The sequence below is a fragment of the Oryctolagus cuniculus genome, chromosome 3 (genome assembly GCF_051225735.1).
Source record: "Oryctolagus cuniculus isolate XC-2025 breed Fujian yellow rabbit chromosome 3, ASM5122573v1, whole genome shotgun sequence".
Lineage (NCBI taxonomy): Eukaryota > Metazoa > Chordata > Mammalia > Lagomorpha > Leporidae > Oryctolagus > Oryctolagus cuniculus.
Window position 1 is genome coordinate 69,973,406 of NC_142869.1, and position 18,563 is coordinate 69,991,968.

General features: G+C 41.0%; 1 protein-coding gene across 2 annotated transcripts in view; it reads left to right on the forward strand.

Annotated features, from left to right (window-relative positions):
• TLK1 (tousled like kinase 1) overlaps positions 1 to 18,563 on the forward strand; it is a 153,496-nt gene that overhangs the window by 37,720 nt on the left and 97,213 nt on the right. For both annotated transcript variants that reach the window (XR_016230817.1, XM_002712279.6), the window contains exon 2: positions 7,827 to 7,945. Coding sequence is in view for 1 of the 2 variants with exons in the window: in XM_002712279.6 (XP_002712325.1) it covers positions 7,827 to 7,945 (119 nt within the window). In the remaining variant the exon portion in view is untranslated. The remainder of the gene's footprint in view (positions 1 to 7,826; positions 7,946 to 18,563) is intronic.

Sequence of the window (18,563 nt, forward strand, 5' to 3'; positions counted from 1 at the left end):
GCACAGCCCTTGTCGTTGTGGCCATTTGATGAACCATGGATGGAAGATTTATCTCTCCTTGTCTCTCCTCTCTCTGTGACTCTGACCATGAAATAAATAAGCAAATCTTTAAAAATGAAAAAGTGGTATCTTGGAGCCTGGTGTTGTGGGGTATGAATGAAAGATTCTCTCTGTAACTCTGCCTTTCAGATCTTATACCTTCTTGAATTCTTTTTGTTTCCTATACTTTCAAGTATATTGTAAAACTAGTGAAGGGTGGACATTTAGCCTAGTGTTTACAGTGCCACTTGGGGTGTTTGTGTCCCATATTGGAATACCAGGGTTTATGTTCCATCTGGCTCCTGATTCCAGCTTCCTACTAATGTGAACTCTCGGAGGCAGCAGGTGGTTGGATACTTGCCACCCATATGGGAGACATGGATTTAGTTCCTGGGTTCGGCCTTACCCTAGCTGTTAGGTGCATTTGAGGAATGAGCCAAGAGATAGGAGCTTTATCTTGTCTTTTGTCTTTCTGCCTCTCAAATAACTAAAACAAAAAAGGATATTAGCAAACTTTTGATTTAAATGAAATATTTTTTCTTATTGAAATGATTTCTTTATTATGGTCTGTTTGTAATAAAATTGCATACCATGTATAACATCAGAAGTAGAATAAAAATAATAGAAGAAAAACCTTCCCTGTCTGCATAAATCAGTTTACTAAATATAATATGAAAAGTAACGAAATTTGAAATGAACTAAGATAATTTTGGACTTCAAGAAGTTTTGAATTTAAGAATATGAGGTGGCCGGCGCCGCAGCTCAATAGGCTAATCCTCTGCCTGCAGCGCCGGCACCCTGGGTTCTAGTTCCAGTCAGGGAGTTGGATTCTGTCTCGGTTGCTCCTCTTCCAGTCCAGGTCTCTGCTGTGGCCCAGGAGTGCAGTGGAGAATGGCCCAAGTCCTTGGGCCCTGCTCCCGCATGGGAGACCAGGAGAAGCACCTGGCTCCTGCGCGCCTGCCTCAGCGGCCATTTAGGGAGTGAACCAACGGACAAGGAAGACCTTTCTCTCTGTCTCTCTCTCTCACTGTCTAACTCTGCCTGTCCAAAAATATATATATATATATTAAAAAAAAAAGAATATGAGGAGATTGTTCAACAGTAGATTCTACTATTTGAAAGGTCTTAGTTAACAAGCTCATTTTCTTGACTTATTGGTAACTGAACTAACCTTTTAAAGACATGCTTTCTGCATATTTTGACTTTGTTTTTATCTGTTTGACAAAGAAGATGAAGTCTTAGGCAGTCAAGAAATTGAGTAGTGAAAACACAATTCCTGCCTTAAATAAAATGGTGTTACTTTAATGCTGATTAACTAGAACTAATAATAGGTTCAAGTATATCTTCCTTACCACATGGAGAGGCCATGCTTTTTTTTTAAGTTTTTTTTTTTTTTAAGATATATTTATTTATTTGAAATGGTTACACAGAAAGAGAGGAGGAGAGGCAGAGAGAAAGAGGGGGGCGGGTAGGCCTTCCTTCTGCTGGTTCAATTCCCCAGTTGGCTGCAACAGCTGGAGCTGGACCAATCCGAAGCCAGGAGCTTCTTTTGGGTCTCCTGGGCAGGTGCAGTGGCCCAAGCAGTTGGGCCATCTTTTACTGCTTTCCCAGGCCATAGCAGAGCGCTGGATCAGAAGTGGAGCACCTGGGACTCGAACTGGTGCCCATATGGGATGCCTGCACTGCAGGCGGCAGCTTTACCCATTATGCCACAGCGCTGGCCCCAAGGCCATACTTTTATAATAGCTGAGATTTATTGAGTGAGTTTGTTGTGTCTGTGAAGACACAGGCAGAGAGAGAAAAGTAGAGAAAATGTTTATTAGAATTGAGCATGACAAACTGCTTAATGGGTCAGATTGTGTCTGCCATTTATGTTTCCCTAACATTTTTCTTCGTTGTATAGAATGTGATTAGTGTCTAATCTGGGTACTGATATTACTTGTTATATATTTTATGTGAAGTTTTGAGCCTACAGTGGTAAATTTGGGGAATGAGTTTAATAACATTAATAGCATGTTACATAATTAAGAGACAGGTGATTGTTTTTTGAAATGGCATATTCAAGAATGGTGTAGTGTTTAGTGGCTTTTATAATTTCTTTTTCAAAATACAGTCACTGTATAATAAAGAATTTAATGAATAATAATGAGGTTACATTTTCTTCAGAAAATTTTGCTAACTGCAATTGAGAACTGAATATTTTGGATAAATGTCAGAAATGACAATCTGAATCCATAAAAGATTGAAATCTTTGAAGTGTGCTCTCTAGAACAGGAGTTAGCAAACCATTATTACATGGTTTACAAAAATTCAAAAAATTTATGAAATTTGAATTTCAGTGTCCATTTATGCCTTAAGGTTTTATTGAAACAGTCAACTCCTGGTGCATTGCAACAGCAGAGTTGCATGGTTGTTGACAGAGACTGAATATGCCATTCTCATCAATTTGTGCTTGTTTGCTGCACTACAGATTGTAGTGCAATGGTTATAATTTGACAGTGTTTTGTGTGCCACATATTGTTGGTTTCAAATATTTATTTATCTTTACAGTGCATTTCATGTCAAAATAAGAAAAAGGTGACAAAAATGGGCTTTGAAATGGCATTCTTTAAGACACAGTGAAGTGCAGGTTACTTTGTCGTTGAATTACCAGTCATTGTTCATATTCAATAGTGACACTGCAGCTGTGATAAAAGAATACAGTATATTTTGAAATTGCTGCAGTAAGCATAAAACAGTATGCCCTACTCGCAGTAAAGCAATAATAAGAAAAATCAAAAAATTTAAAATGGAATAACTCATTACAGTATAATTTTTTCATAGAAATGAAAATGAGGCTACTACCCAAATAAGTTTCCAAGTGGGTCATTCGTTAGCCAAGCAAGGGGAGCCAGTTACTGATGTTGAGTTAATTAAATTGTGCTTGATTGCAGTAGTCAAAAAAATTTATTTCCAGAGAAAATACACTTGTTTCAAACTATTAGCTTTTTGGCAAGAACAGTTGATTTAAGAGTTGAGGACATCTGAAACAACATCAATAGCCAATTAAAAAATAAAGCAAATGATTTAGAGTGGTTTTCCTTGGCTCTTGATGAGCCCACAGATGTTATTGATACCACTCAGTTGTTGTTTATTCAAGGAGTCAGTGCCAAGTTTGAAGTGGCAGAAAGACCAGTGTTATGAATAGTCTTTGTGGAACAACTACAGAGAAGAATATCTTCAAAGTTGAGAAAATACCAAGTATAATCTGAAGTGGGATCTGCTAAGATGTGTTATAATGGCTGGTTATAAAATATGCATAAGAGCAGAAAAAGATTTAGTTGGATAAATTTACAAAGTTTATAAAAGTGTAAGGTGTTCAAAGCCTAGTTTTATTTGTTGTGTTATCAGCAGGTACTTTGCAGAAAATATTTGAATCTATTATGTATTTTATTGAATCAATACTGTCTTTAAATGAATTTAACCTAAATTATAAGGCAAAATGTGAAACTCAGCCTGAAGTAAAGTCATTTCAATGAAAACTGGTATTTCAATCCCAAGTAATGTCAAGCTGCTTTATATATTTCATATGCTGTCAAAGAAGTTAGATCTTCATTCCTGTGTGAATTTCAATTGATAGAGTTTCTAGCCTCAAACTTTAGTATCACCAGTGTTTTTCGGACAGGTACAATGAAGATTTCCTTACTTCACAACCCATTTAATTGTGCAGTTGAAGAACTTCTACCTAACCTTCAGATAGAAGTGATTAATGTGTAGTGTAGGCAAATATTAAAAGACAGATATTGAAAGAAGAATGCAATATAATTCTGTAACTGCCTCCCAAGTAATGAATATGTTCAATAAAATTATGTGCTTGCAGGTTAATATCAGTATTTGATAGTACCTTATCTGTGTGAGGACATTTTCAAAGGTAAATACATAAAATCTCATTACAAATCAGTGTTAACAGATGAGTATTTGCAATAGATTTTGATGATAGGAAACTTAATTAAATGAGACGTTAAATCCCAAAAGAATTCCAGTCTTTTCATTATCAGATATATAGTATATAATGAACAGTTATTGTGTCTTGAGTTTTATCCATAAAAAGTTTGTGGACACTTAATTTCTCTCTTATTACATAAGCAATTTTTGAGATTTTGCCTGTAAGGACTAAAATAGTTACAGTTGGGTCTTTTACAGAAAAAGGTTGCAGATCTGTTTTCCAGCAGTGCTTCTTAACCATGAATGCAAGTAGTAGGAACCTGGGTAGCTTGTTAAAATGCACAATCTGATTTGGTATGTCTGTGGAGAGACCAAATATTATGCATTTCTTATAGTATAGCATTTTAGGTGGTGATAGTTGTTGCTAGTCCATAGACTGCATTTTGAGTAGTACTCCAGTATTCAAGGTTAGATTTTTAGACAAAAATAACAATAATTAGTTAAGCATTTGTTATGTGCCAGCATACTAGTGGCAGTTGACTATATTACTTCAAGAGATCTTAAAAACTGTTAGAAGGCATTAAAGGATGAAGGTGAGGTTGGGGCCTCCAATTAGAGTTTTTGGTTAGAAACTTGTTTTCTCCTCTTGGTATATATGTAGTTTCCTCTGTGACTTCATGTGGAGTGGGTTCAGGTCCCGCAAGAAGGTACAGATCTGAGGGAGGAAAATGGGGAACATGTATCTTCTTATTGTCTGGCCCAGTGTCCTCAACTTCCCCATTGAGTACCAATGTGCCAACAACCAGCTGCAAAGCCAGAGTGGGCATAATGCATAGCACATATGTGTTTTATACATGTTTTCTTTCAGTCTCTTGTTTGCATTTTCATTTTGTAATCTTGTCGTATGAATCAGCAGTATTTTAAAATGTTGGTCAAATCTGGTGTATTTTGATTCAATTGTAAAGCTTTTAAAGGATCTTTTAAAGTGTTTAGTTCAGTGTCAATAAGTACATTTACTGGACTGGCGCTGTGGTGTAGCATGTAAAGCCGCTGCGTGCAGTGCTGCCATCCCATATGGGTGCCAGTTCTAGTCCCAGCAGCTCCATTTCCAATCCAGCTCTCTGCTGTGACCTGGGAAAGCAGTGGAAGATGGCCCAAGTCCTTGGGCTCCTGCCCCGACGTGGGAGACCCAGAAGAAGCGCCTGGCTCCTGGCTTCGGATCGGCACTCCTCTGGCCATTGAGGCCATTTCGGGAGTGAACCAGCAGAAGGAAGACCTCTTTCTCTGTAACTCTGCCTCTCAAATAAATAAATAAATCTTAAAAAGTTAAAAAAAGAGAAAGATTGGGGTTAAAGCTTTGGACTTTGAGAGTCACTGTATTCTGAGACAGAAGCAGGGAGTGGACAGGGGAGAATATATGCAGGTTTAGGGATGCAGATAAATGGGGAAGAGCAGCCTGTGTCCTGCCAGTTCTCTCCAGATGAAGGGTGAGAAAGCGAACCTTAAAAGAGAAATTCTATGAGAGTAGTTGTTAGCTATTAAGAGAGGAGTGTCAGGGTGTGTGGAAGGAGGCTAGGGTAGCTCCTTACATCATTCTGGATTCTGGTACTATCATCCTTACTCCCTTTGACAACTCCACATTTCTGCTGGTTTTGGAGTGTTCCAGTAGAGAATTAGCAGACATAGATAAATATTTTTTTAAGAGTTTAACTGAACTTGAGCTAGAGATTGTGCTGCTTTAGTCTTTATAGTAATAATTATACAAGGGTGCTTTTTCCTCTTTCCTCTTAATTTTCCAGATGCTTATTTAATAATAGGTGTTAACTTCAGTAATCTGCTTAAATATATTGTGTTTCTTTTACCCTATGGAAACTTAAAACCATAAGCTGTAGAGTTCACCCTTTGTACTTGTAAGTTCTACAACCACAGGTTCAGTCAAATTGAAAATACTTAGAAAAAGTTGGCATCTATTTTGAATATGTCTGGATTTTCCCCCTTTGTCATCATTCCCTAAAAATACACTGTAACTTCTTCCATAGTGTTTACATTGTTTTAGGTATTATAAATAGTCTAGAGATGATTTAAAGTAAACAGGAGGATATGTGTAGGTTACATGCAAATAAACACTGCTGTTTTATATAATAGGAACTTCAGCATTTTGAATTTTGTAATAGGGAGTTCTGGAACCATTCAGTTACACACATTGAGAGATGATATCTACAGGAATAAGACAGTGATAAAACAGTCCTGTGGGGGAGCAACTCAGACTAGACTGTTACTGGAATTAAGACTTATTCTATGCATCTGCTCTCCCACAATATGGCGCTGGGAGAGGAGGAAACAGCTTCTACACAGCTGCCTCCAGTTCAACCAATAAACAGCAGGACCTGCTCCTGATTGGAGGAGAGCAGCGTACTTGGCGTGTGGGTAGCAGAGTTGGGATTGGTGGAAGAGGACTATAAAGGAGGAGAGAGACAACATGCACCAGGAACATCTATCTGAAGGAACACCTGTGCAGCCCCCGAGAGAGCCGGCCGGCGGTGTGCCGCTCCCCCGCGGAAGTGGGGAAAGTGGCAGGGGAAACCGCCCTTCCACGGAGGTGGAAGGGACGGTAGCCAACCCGGGAAGAACCAGCAGCAAACCCGGGGAGGGCCGAGCAGACGAAAGAACAGTGCAGGGTCCTGTGTCGTTCCTCCACGAAGAGGGGGAGCGACAAGTCCTTCCCAATTTAAAATGTAGTTAGATACCGTTTAAGTAAGTGGTAATGTCACTTAGTGTCAAAATTTTGTATAAGCTTACAGTAGGGAGATTACCCTATGAGAGCAGTATTTTTCAAACTGTACATCCATGGTCCATTAATAGTTGATTAAACCAGTTAAATGGTTCACAACCATTGTCTCTCCCCCTTATTTGACAGGCAGAGAAAGAAAGAGAGAGCCAGCTAGCCAGATAAAACTCCTATCCACTGGTTCACTCCCAACATGCCAGCAATGCTGGGCACTGTACTCAACCAAAGTCTGCAGCTGGGAGCTCAGTCCAGGTCTCTCACGTGGGTGGCAAGAACCAGTCACTTGGTTTATTAATCACTGCTGCCTCCCAGGGTCTGCAATGGCAGGAAGCTGGAGTTGGGATCATAGCTGGGATTTGAACCCTGGCACTCAAGTGTGGGATGTGGATATCTTAACTGCTAGGCACAAAGCCAGTAAAACCAACACCCCTGGGGACTGGCGCTGTGGCTCAGTAGGTTAATCCTCTGCCCATGGTGCCAGCATCTCATATGGGCACCAATTCTAGTCCTCTAGGGCTGTGCTCTGCTATGGCCTGGGAAAGCAGTAGAAGATGGCCTAGATGCTTGCACCCCTGCACCCGTGTGAGAGACCTGAAAGAAGCTCCTGGATTTGGATCGGCACAGCTCTGGCTGTTGCAGCCATTTGGAGAGTGAACCAGTGGATGGAAGACCTTTCTCTCTGTCTCTCCCTCTCACCGTCTGTAACTCTTTCTCTCAAATAAATAAATAAAATCTTAAAAAAAAAAAAAACAAAAACCTTACCCAGCTGTCCCTTCCAACGCTCACCTTTCGTAATAGCATAGACTATTCTAGATAGTAGACACTGTATAAAATTCATTACTGCAGTGCAGTAAGATTGCATGTTTTGTAAAACTTTATAATCTATGTGTATGTGTTTTTTTGTGTTGAATTGGGAAATGTATTACTGTGGTTGAAATCAGAAATCCTGGAAATCCACCGTAGGATTTTAAACATCTGCACATAAATTTTATGAACATTTTAACTAGACACAAATGTAGTGTTTGTGTGTATGTAAATACATATATACATACATACTTGTCTGTTTTCTTAATAGGTGCAATGGATGAGCTTCATAGCCTGGATCCAAGAAGGCAAGAGTTATTGGAAGCTAGGTTTACTGGAGTTGCAAGTGGGAGCACTGGGAGCACTGGCAGTTGCAGTGTTGGAGCTAAAGTGAGTAAAATTTTCATCTTTATTTGATAGTCTTTGTATTAACTAGTCTAATATATGTATATCTATATTTAAGATTTATTTATTTATTTGAAAGTCAGAGTTAGAGGGTTCTTCCGCTGGTTCACCATCCAGATGGCTGCAACAGCCAGGGCTGGGCTAGGCTGAAGCCAGAAGCAAGGAGCTTCTTCCGGGTCCCTCGTGTGTGGCAGGGGCTAAGCACTTGCACTTGGGCCATCTTCTGCTGCTTTTCCCAGGCCATTGGCAGGCAGCTGGGTCAGAAGTGGAGCAGCCAAGATTCTAATGGGCACCCATATGGGATGATGGCATCTCAGGTGGCAGCTTTACCCTGCATTCCACAGCGCTGGCCCTAAAATGTATTTTGCTAAAAGATCCCTATATGTATGTTTAGCAGCAGATTATTACTTATTGGAACTTTGATGATTGTGAAAAACAATTTATAACAGTGATTTCTAATGTGGCAGAACATATTTTAGGAGAATTATAATACAGCATGATGTGTTTTAGGGTAAAAAGTGCTGTTAAGTACCCCTGTGATTAGATTTGACTAACTCAGGTAACCTCTCAACTCAAAGTCTATCCTTAAACACATCTGCAGAGTTCTTTTTGCCACGCAAGGTAACACATTCACAGGTTCTGGAGGGGAGAGTGTAGTCACTGGGGACTAGTATTTTGCTAACCATATACTGTCTTCCTTCTTTTTGCTTTTTATTTTAGTTTTCAACTAAACTTTGTTCAGTAGGGAATAATTAGTGATGACTAATGCTGAAGTAATTCCTAGGATGAAGTCATAACAAAATACTTCAAAATATAGGAAAAATTTGATTAGTAAGCTCTCCTATAAAAGGGTCCAGTTGATATCTGATAATTACAAGACAGAATGAGTTCTATTCTGTTGAAAAAAAAAGTTTTATTTTTGTTCTTTGGATTATCTTTTAGAAAAAAATAAAAAATTAAGCTATGAACATCCTGAGAAGTCATGAGTATTTACAATATTATAGTTAGAATGGCTCAGAAATGAAGTCCAAACACTAAAACTGAGTCTTGTAGGTGAGTTAGATACTTCTTCCCACTCTGGGCCACACACATATTCCAGTTTCTTTTATTTTTAGAGTTTTACTATAATATTTGCTCTTGAATCCTTCTAGGGTCCACACCTTTTTTATAGTATTGGTAGCACTTCAGTTTTAATTTTCTTCACTTAGTGAACTAGTTTTCTTCATAATACTTTCTTTTTAAAATTTTTATCTATTTGATAAACAGAAAGAAAGAGGCAGCTCCCATCTGCCAGTTTATTTCCAAATGTCTGCAACAGTTGAGGTTGAGCTAGGAGGAAGCTGGAAGCACAATCCAGGTTTCCCTTGTGTGGGCGAAAGGGACCCAGTTACTTGAAACGTCTCCTGCTGCCTTCCAGGGTGTACAAGCTGGAATACCAAGCGGAGTAGCCAGGACTTGAACTAGGCACTGCATTATGGGATGTACGCATCCCAAGCAGCAACTCAGCCACTGTGTCAAATGCCTCTCTCTATAATATTTTTATTTTGAGAAATAAAGCACATACCATAAAGTGAGCCCATTTAAAATATACATTCAGGGCTTTTTAGTGTATTTGCCATGTTGTTCAACTATCACCACTATCAAATTTTAGATAGTTTTTATCACCCGGAAAATTAACCTATGAACATAAAGCAGCAGCTGCCCTGGTACCCTGCTCCCGTATCCTACATTCCAGCTGCTAATAACCACTCTACTTTGTGTTTTCCTGGGTTTGCTTTCTTTGGACATTCATACATATAAATGGGATTACACATTATATGGCATTTTGTGTTTGACTTTTCACCTTGCATAATGTTTTCATGATCCATGAGTGTTGTAGTATATTACACATCAATACTCATTCCTTTTTATGAGTCAGTAGTCTATTGTATGTTTGTGCCGTGTTTTGTTTATCTGTTTATGATTTGGTGGACATTTGTGTGTTTGTTTTCTGTGTGTTGTTTTATATGAATGCTATGAACTGTTACAAACACTATGCTAAAAGTGTTTTTTTAAGATTTATTTATGTATTTATTTGAGAAACAGTGTTACAGACAGAGGAAGGAACAGAGAGAGGGCTCTTCTGTCTGCTGGTTCACCCCCCAAATGGCCCACAATGGCTGGAGCTGGGCCGATCCAAAGCCAGGAGCCAGAAGTTTCTTCTGGGTCTCCCACATGGGTGCAGAAGCCCAAGCACTTGGGCTGTCTTACACTGCCATCCCAGGGCATTAGCAGGGAGCTGGATCAGAAGAGGAGCAGCAGGGACTTAAACCCATGCCCATATGGGATGCTGGCGCTGCAGGCAGAGGCTTAACCTACTATGCCACAGCGCCGATTCCCAGTAGAAGTTTTTGTATAGATTTATTTTAGTTCTTTAGGTACGTAGTTTGGAGTGGTTACAGTTTTTATGGTAATTGCATAGGTTTAGTAATTTTAAAAACTTACTTGGAGAAAGGAAGAGACAGAGATGGAGATCCTCCATCCAATGGTTATTCCCCAAATGGCCACAACAGCCAAGGGCTGGATCAGGCTAAAGCCAGGAGCCAGGAAATGAATCCTGCTTTCCTGCAAGGGTAGCAGGAGCCCAAGTATTTGGGCCATCTTCCGCAGCTTTTCTCAGGTGCATTGGTAGGGAGCTAAACCAGAAGTGGAGCTGTTGGGACACTAACTAATGCTTATATGAGATGTTGGCAGCTTAACAAGAACCACTGCACTACAAGGCGGCCCCATGTTTAGTATTTTTGAGGAATAGCCAGAATATTTTCCAAAATAGCTGCATCATTTTATAGTCCCACCAGCATTCTTCACATTTTTGCCAACACCTGCTTTTTATAATTAGCAATTAGCCATTGTGGGTAGTATGTGAGTGGTATCTCATTGTGTTTTATTTTTGATGTGCTTTTTCCTAGGGACTGATAATGTTGAATATCTTTTTTTTTTTTTTTTTTTTTTGAAAGAGTTAGAGAGAGAGGAGTCTTCTATCCACTGGGAGTAGGCATTTCGCCTAGTGGTTAAGATACCCATTGCTGCACATTAGCGTGCCTGGGTTTTATTCTTGGCTCTGGCTCCTGTGATTCCAACCAGTGCAGTCCCTGGGAGGCAGTGGTGATATAGCTCAAGTGATTGGATTCCTGCTGCACACCTGGGAGATCTGTATTGCTTTTCTAGCTCCTGGCTCTGACCCTGGCCCGTCCTGGCTTTTAGAGCATTTGGGGAGTGAACCAGCAGATGGGAGCAGTTTTTTGTCTTCCTTCCTTGCTTCTCACAGAAATAAAATACAATAAAAAAATTTAAGGAATTATACTGTTTTTCATAATTTCTGTACCAGTTTACACTGCCAACAATAATACACCAAGGTTTTAGTTTCTCCACATTGTTCCCAATACTTGTTATCTTTCGTCTTTCTTTGTAATAGCCATTCTCACAGTGAAGTGACAGTATATCATTGTGGCTTTAATTTGCATTTTCCTGATGATTAGTTACATTGTCAATTTGTATATCTTCTTTGAGAAATGTCTAAGTCATTTGCCCATTTTGTCGTTAGTTTTCTTGCTGTTGAGCTCTTTCAGTTCCTTATGTATTTTGGATATTAAGCCCTTACCAAGAGTGGTGTATGATTTGCAAATATTTTCTCCCATTCCTTAGGTATTGTTTACCTTTTCTTGATTGTTTCTTTTGCTTTGCATAGGCTTAATCCTATTAGTCTATTTTTGCCCTTTTTTGGCTGTGTTTTTTGAGTCATATCTAAAAAATTCATATGTCAGAACAATGTCAAGAAGCTTTTTATCCTGTGTGTTTCTCTACAGGTCTTATGTTTAAGTCTTAATCATTTTTGAGGACTCAATTTCATTTTTCTATATGTGGATATCTAGTTTTTCCAATACTATTACTTATTAAGATTTATTTATTTGAAAGTCAGAGTTGCAGAGAGGGAGAGAGGGGAGATCTTCCATCCACTGGTTCACTCCCTAGATGGCCACAAGGGTTAGGGCTGGGCCAGGCTGAATCCAGGAACTGTGAGCTACATCTGGGTCTCTTACATGGATTGCAGGGGCCCAAACACTTGGGCCATCTTCTATTGCTTTTTCCAGGCCATTAACAGGGAGCTAGATTGGAAGTGGAGTGGTAAGGACATGGCGCTGGTGCCCACATGGAATGCTGGTGTCACAGGAGGTGGCTTTATGCACTACACCACAACTACAACCACCAGTGCTCTTGGCACTTTTGCCAAAGATCAATGGACTGGCAATGTGTGAACTTAATTATGGACTATTCTGTTTCCTTTGTCTCGTGTGCATGTTTTTATGACAGCACAGTTCTAGTTTGGTAATTATAACTTTGTTTTTGAAATCAGGTAGTGTGATGCCTGCAGCCTTATTTTGCTCAGTACTGCTTGGGTTTTTTTGTGGTTCTACATGAATTTTTTTTCTTTTTCTGTGAAAAATGTTATTGGAATTTTGATAGAGATTGCATGAGTCTGTAGATCACTTTGGGCAGTATGGACATTTTAACAATATTCTTTCAACCCATGAACACATCTCTCCATTTATTTGTGTTGTCTTCAATTTCTTTCATCAGTTAAAGATCATCTAGAGATCTTTAACTTCTTTGATTAAATTTATTCTCAAGTTTTTTCTGTGCTTTTATAAGTTGGGGGTTTTCCTTTTTGGAAAGTTAGGTAAATATAATTTGTAAGTTGTATTTGTATCTTGCAACTGTACTGAATTCAAGTTTTTTTTGACATCTTTAGGGTTTTCAGATTTCACTCATTCCTTATGTTTCTTTTTCTTGCCTAATTGCTCTGGCAAGGACGTCTGGTACTGTATTGAATAGCAATGATGAGAGAGAGCATGCTTGTTATGATGTTTGAAGAAAAACTTTTAGCTTTCACAGTGGAGTACTCATGTATATTAGCAGTGGGTTTGTTATATATGGCCTTTATTGTGCTGAGGTACGTTCCTTCCATTCCTATGTTTTTGAGAGACTTTTTTTTTCTTATTCATGAAAGTACATTGAATTTTGACAACTGCTTTTTCTCCTTTTATTAGGATGATGATATGATTTTATTTTGTTAATGTGATGTATCCCATGTATGTTGAACCACCCTCAAAACTCATGGATAAATGATCTTTAATATGCTGTTGAATTTGGCTTGCTAGTGTTTTGTTGAGGATGTTTGTTTCTTTTTTAATTACTTTTAATAGCTTGTGGTTTTCTAGGAGTTTACCTATGTCATCTAGGTGATTTAATTTATTGTAAAATTTTCATTATGTTCTCTAATGATTCTTATTTCTGAAAATAATATGCTCTCTTTTAATTTCTGGTTTTAGTTTACTTGAATCTTGTCTCTCTTCCCCTTGATCAGTCTTGCAAAATATTGGTCAATTTTATTTATGTTTTCAAAGATCCAATTTTGCATTCCATTGATTTTTCTCTCTTAGCTTTCTATTTGGTATTATATTTGTTTCTGTTCAGATAATTACTGTTTCCTTTTTCTGCTCACCTTGCTTTAATTTATTCTTTTCTAGTGTTTTTTTGTAGATGGTTAGGTTATTGATTTGAGACTTTTTTTTTTTTGACAGAGTTAGAGAGAGAGAGAGAGAGAAAGGTCTTCCTTTTCCGTTGGTTCACCCCCTAAATGGCCGTTACGGCCGTCACTTTGCCGATCTGAAGCCAGGAGCCAGGTGCTTCCTTCTGGTCTCCCATGTGGGTGCAGGGCCCAAGCACTTGGGCCATCCTCCACTGCACTCCCGGGCCACAGCAGAGAGCTGGCCTGGAAGAGGGGCAACCGGGACAGAATCCGGCGCCCCAACGGGACTAGAACCCGGGGTGCGGGCGCTGCAGGCGGAGGATTTGAGACTTTTTAAATATTGGATAGTCATTTACTGCTGTAAATTTCCCTCTAAACACTGCTTTAGCTGTGTCTCACAGCATTTTGTTTGCTTTGTTTTTGTTTTCATTAATCTCAAGGTTTTTCTAATTTCTCTTCAGATTTCTTCTTTGATCCATTGATTATTTGGGCATTATTAACAAATCTTTATAGCAGTCATACATAAACTTGTATCTGCTGCTGCCTTCTCCTTTAGAAAAAACATTATCTGAGAGGCTGCGACCGAGAGTGAGCAAGGGCATGGTCATTTGCTGTTTCACTCCTCAGATAACTGCAGTAGCAAGGAGTGAGCAGGTCAAAGCTGGGAGCTGGAACAGGTCTCCCACGTGAGCGGCAGGGATGCAGTTACTTTGGCCATCACCTTCTACCTCCTATCAGCAGGAAGCTGGAATTGGAAGTAGAGACAGGACTGAAACCCAGGCATTCCAATATGAGATGCAGGCATTCCAACTGGTAGCTTAACCAATAGGCCAAACACCTGCCCCAGAAAAATTAGTTTAGGGATTTAGCTTGAGCCTTGGGTTGCCTATAGAGCATATGCTGCCATATGAGTTTTTTGTGTTTGAATATGTGTTTCTTTGGCCTTTTGATAACATCTGTCTGTAGACATTCTTGTTGATGTCTTAGGAGTTCCTGATTTTTCCTCAGCTCAAGAAGGTTTTCTTGGGGCGGGCTCTGTGGTACAGCGGGTTAACGCCCTGGCCTGAAGCGCTGGCATCTCATATGGGCGCCGGTTCAAGACCCGGATGCTCCACTTCCGATCCAGCTCTCTCCTATGGCCTGTGAAAGCAGTAGAGGATGGCCCAAGTCCTTGGGCCCCTACACCCGCGTGGGAGACCTGGAAGAAGCTCCTGGCTCCTGGCTTCGGATTGGCGCAGCTCCGGCTGTTGCAGCCAATTGGGTAGTGAACCATCAGATGGAAGACTTCTCTCTCTCTCTCTCGGATGGAAGACTTCTCTTTCTCTCTCTCTCTCTCTCGCCACCCCCCCCCCCCCGACTCTCCTCTCTCTGTGTAACTCTGACTTTTCGAATAAATAAATAAATCTTTTTTTTTTTTAAGGGTTTTCTTGGCGGCCCTCTCTGTGGCATAGTAGATTAAGCCTCTGCTCTCCCATATGGGCGCCTGTTCAAGTCCTGGCTGCTCCATCTCATCTAGCTCTCTGCTAATGGCCTGGCTAAGCAGTGAAAGATGGCTCAAGTGGTTGGGCCTGTACCTACTTGGAAAGCCTGGAAGAAGCTCTTGGCTTTGGATCGGCCCAGTGCCAGCCATTGCGGCCATTTGGGGAGTGAAACAGCAGGGCACAATTATATATATGTTTTGTCTCTCCCTCTCTTTGTAACTTGACCTCTCAAATAAATAAATAGATCTTTAAAAAAAGTTTTTCTTTTAAAAATTAAAACCTTATTGATTTGAGAGATGGAGATCATTCATCCACTGGTTTATTTCTCTAAAGCCCACCACATTTGGGGCTGGGCTGGGCTTGAAACTAGGAGCCTAGAACTCGTTCTGGGTCTCCATTGTGGGTGTCAGGGACCCATGTACTTGAGCCATCACTTGCTGCCCACCAGAGTGTGCATTAGCAAGAAAGTGAAGCATAGTCAGAATTTGAACCCAGACATCTGATAAGATGTGGATGACTCGAGTGGCATCTTAACCAGTGTGCCAAATGCTCACCTCGGCAGTTTTCTAATATTTGATTAGTATGTTTTCTTAATGTGTTTGTTTCTTCTTGAAATACCAGTTATTTTGACAGCAGGTACCTCTTTTTTTAATACTCATGGTCTCAATTTCCTCATATTTTGTTGTTATAATTCTACTTTAGTGGCTCACTAATTTTTTTTCTAGCAGTGTTTTCTCCTACCTTTTACCTTTTAGTGTATTAAAAATTTTATTTTTGTCTTAGTGCCAGCTCTCTTATCACAGATTATAAAATTCTCAAAATATTTTCAAAAGATCTGTTTTTGCTGTTACCTCAGCTGCTGCTTTAATTGTACCACCTATTTTATGATTGGCTGAGGTTCTCCCGTGCATGTCAGTTCTGCTTCTTAAATTACCTGTGATATTTTCTTGCCAGCTTGCATTTGGATGAGGAGGATTCCTGCAGTGTGCATTCCAGGTAGACTGTAGAGTCTTCTCAGTAGTGGTGTAGGGGGTTGGTGGTGGTAGATAAAGGTGTTTCTTTACATCTCATTGTGTTGGCTGTGATCAAGGTAGCTTCAGCAGCAGCACACACAGAGGTAGGTAAGAGCAGAAGCCATCAACTTAAGCCTGCTGTCAGATCAACCTTCAGTCAGCCCTTCAGTAGACAATTTTCACCATAGGTTTGGCCAAAAAGCCAGCCCTGTTTCTATTTCCCTATACTGTATTGTTGGTTCTCCTAGCTTTGTTTAAAATGTTATTAAGAAGCTGTCTGATTGTGAGTGGAATCACTTTTGTGGTCCAGTTACTCTATTTATTAAACTGTTCTGACTCTTCTTCTCCTATACACGCCTACCCCTAAATGAAAAAGAAAAATATCTTACTGTTAAATTCTTGCCAGAGGAAAAGAAAGTGTGCAGTGTATACTCAGGCTGCATCTTCCAAGTTGGATTGATTTTTCTAAAAGACATCTCTGACTACTTACCACTGTGCCTAGACATTTTAGTTTTTACTTATTTTTTGTTATTTAAGACCTTTACTTGGTACTGGTACTTGCAGTTGGTTGACTTTTTTTTTCCTTTTTAAATCAATTTGCAAGCTTTTATTACAAATTAAAAATGAAATTCACTGGGTTCTAGTCCCGGTCGGGGTGCCGGATTCTGTCCTGGTTGCCCCTCTTCCAGGCCAGCTCTCTGCTGTGGCCCGGGAGTGCAGTGGAGGATGGCCCAAGTGCTTGGGCCCTGCACCCCATGGGAGACCAGGAGAAGCACCTGGTTCCTGCCTTCAGATCAGCGTGGTGTGCTGGCCACAGCATGCCAGCCGCGGCGGTCATTGGAGGGTGAACCAATGGCAAAGGAAGACCTCTCTCTCTCTCTCTCTCTCTCACTCACTCACTCTCACTCTCACTCTCTCTGTCCACTCTGCCTGTCAAAAAAAAAAAAAATGAAATTCTTAAAAATCTCAACTTGAGCAGACATGAAACAATTTAAAAACCTTTGAGGGTGTATTAAGGAAAAACAAGGTTGAAAAAAAACCACGTTTGTCATTACCAAAAAAAGACCTCTTTAGGTAACAATAATAAAAACCCCACGCTGCATAGATAACGCAGATAATTCCAGTAATGTGGTTAACCTGCAAAAACCAAGCACTTTAAGGTCTTCAGCTCCAGTCTTGTTCATTTCTTACTGCTGGAATTTCATAGTCGTTTCTTCATGTTAGAGATGGCCACCGGCATTTACTCAGCGCCTGCCTGTGCAGCCTCGTAGCCCAGAACTCTCAGCTGGTGGTGGATGGCTGCGGCTCTTGTGCCTGGCATCCTGTGGGTAATCCAGGTGGCCGCGGCTCAACGTCTAGGCAGCTCTGGTCTCATCTGGACTTTGCGTATCTTCTTCATTGCTGTACTGTCCAGGTTGCCTTTCTTTTTCTTTCTTTCTTTTTCTTTTTCTTTTTTTTTTAAGATTAATTAATTTATTTAAAAGAGTTACACAGAGAAGGAGAGGCATAGAGAGGTCTTTCATCTGCTGCTTCACTCCACAGTTGGCTGCAACAGCCGGAGCTGTGGTGATCCGGAGCCAGGAGCTTCTTCCAGGTCTCCCACGTGGGTGTAGGGGCCCAAGGACTTGGGCCATCTTCTATTGCTTTCCCAGACCATAGCAGAGAGCTGGGTCTGAAGTGGAGCAGCCAGGACTGGGACCGGCACCCATCTGGGATGCCTGCACTGCAGGTGGCGGCTTTTACTCGTTATGCCAAGGCTACCTTTCCTTTGGCGAGGAGGACCCCTGCGGAATGGTGGTCTCTACCCTCGAAGCATAGTCTCGCGGGGCTACGTTGTTGCATGCTGGCCTTCAGCACCTTCCCTTACTTCCTGCTCCGGAGGTTGGGGTACTTTGGTCCACGCCCATGGGGCTTCCACTTGCAGTGAGGCGGGAACCTCGGCCTGCGGGAGGAGCAGCGTGGTTGGGCCTGATCGCTCCTCCTGTCCCCACTCGCACTATTGTGGGCCTTCCGGTTCCGGTCGGCTGCATGTTTACGGCCGTGCCCTGAAGCTCCACCCAGGCCTGTCTTGTTGCCTGCCTCCGCACCTTTTCCTCCTTCGATAACGTCAAAGCCCACGGCTTTCCTGCCTCCTACGCTGCGGAGGTATTTCCTGGAGTTGTTCTTTATGGTAGTCTGGTGTGCAAATGTCCTCAGTGTCTTGTTGAAACCATGTCCGTTTATTATATTGAAGCATTTTATGGTTCCCCCAACCTTAATTGCAAGGACCTTCTTGCCCTCATCAGTAGGCGCCACCAATGTGAGGCCACCTGGGCTACCACTCCCTGCGAGGGCAATGGCGGAGGGCTGCGGGCGGTCACTGGGTTGCGGTGTAGTGATGGGGCCGACCACTGGTTTGCGGTGTGGTGACCTAGGCTGTTTGCTGGCCTGCGGTAATAATGACCGGCGCCTACCGCTGGGTTGCGGTGTGGTGACTGGGTCCCAGTGTGGTGACTGGGTCCCACTGCTGGATTGCAGTGTGGTGCCCTGGGCCAGCTGCT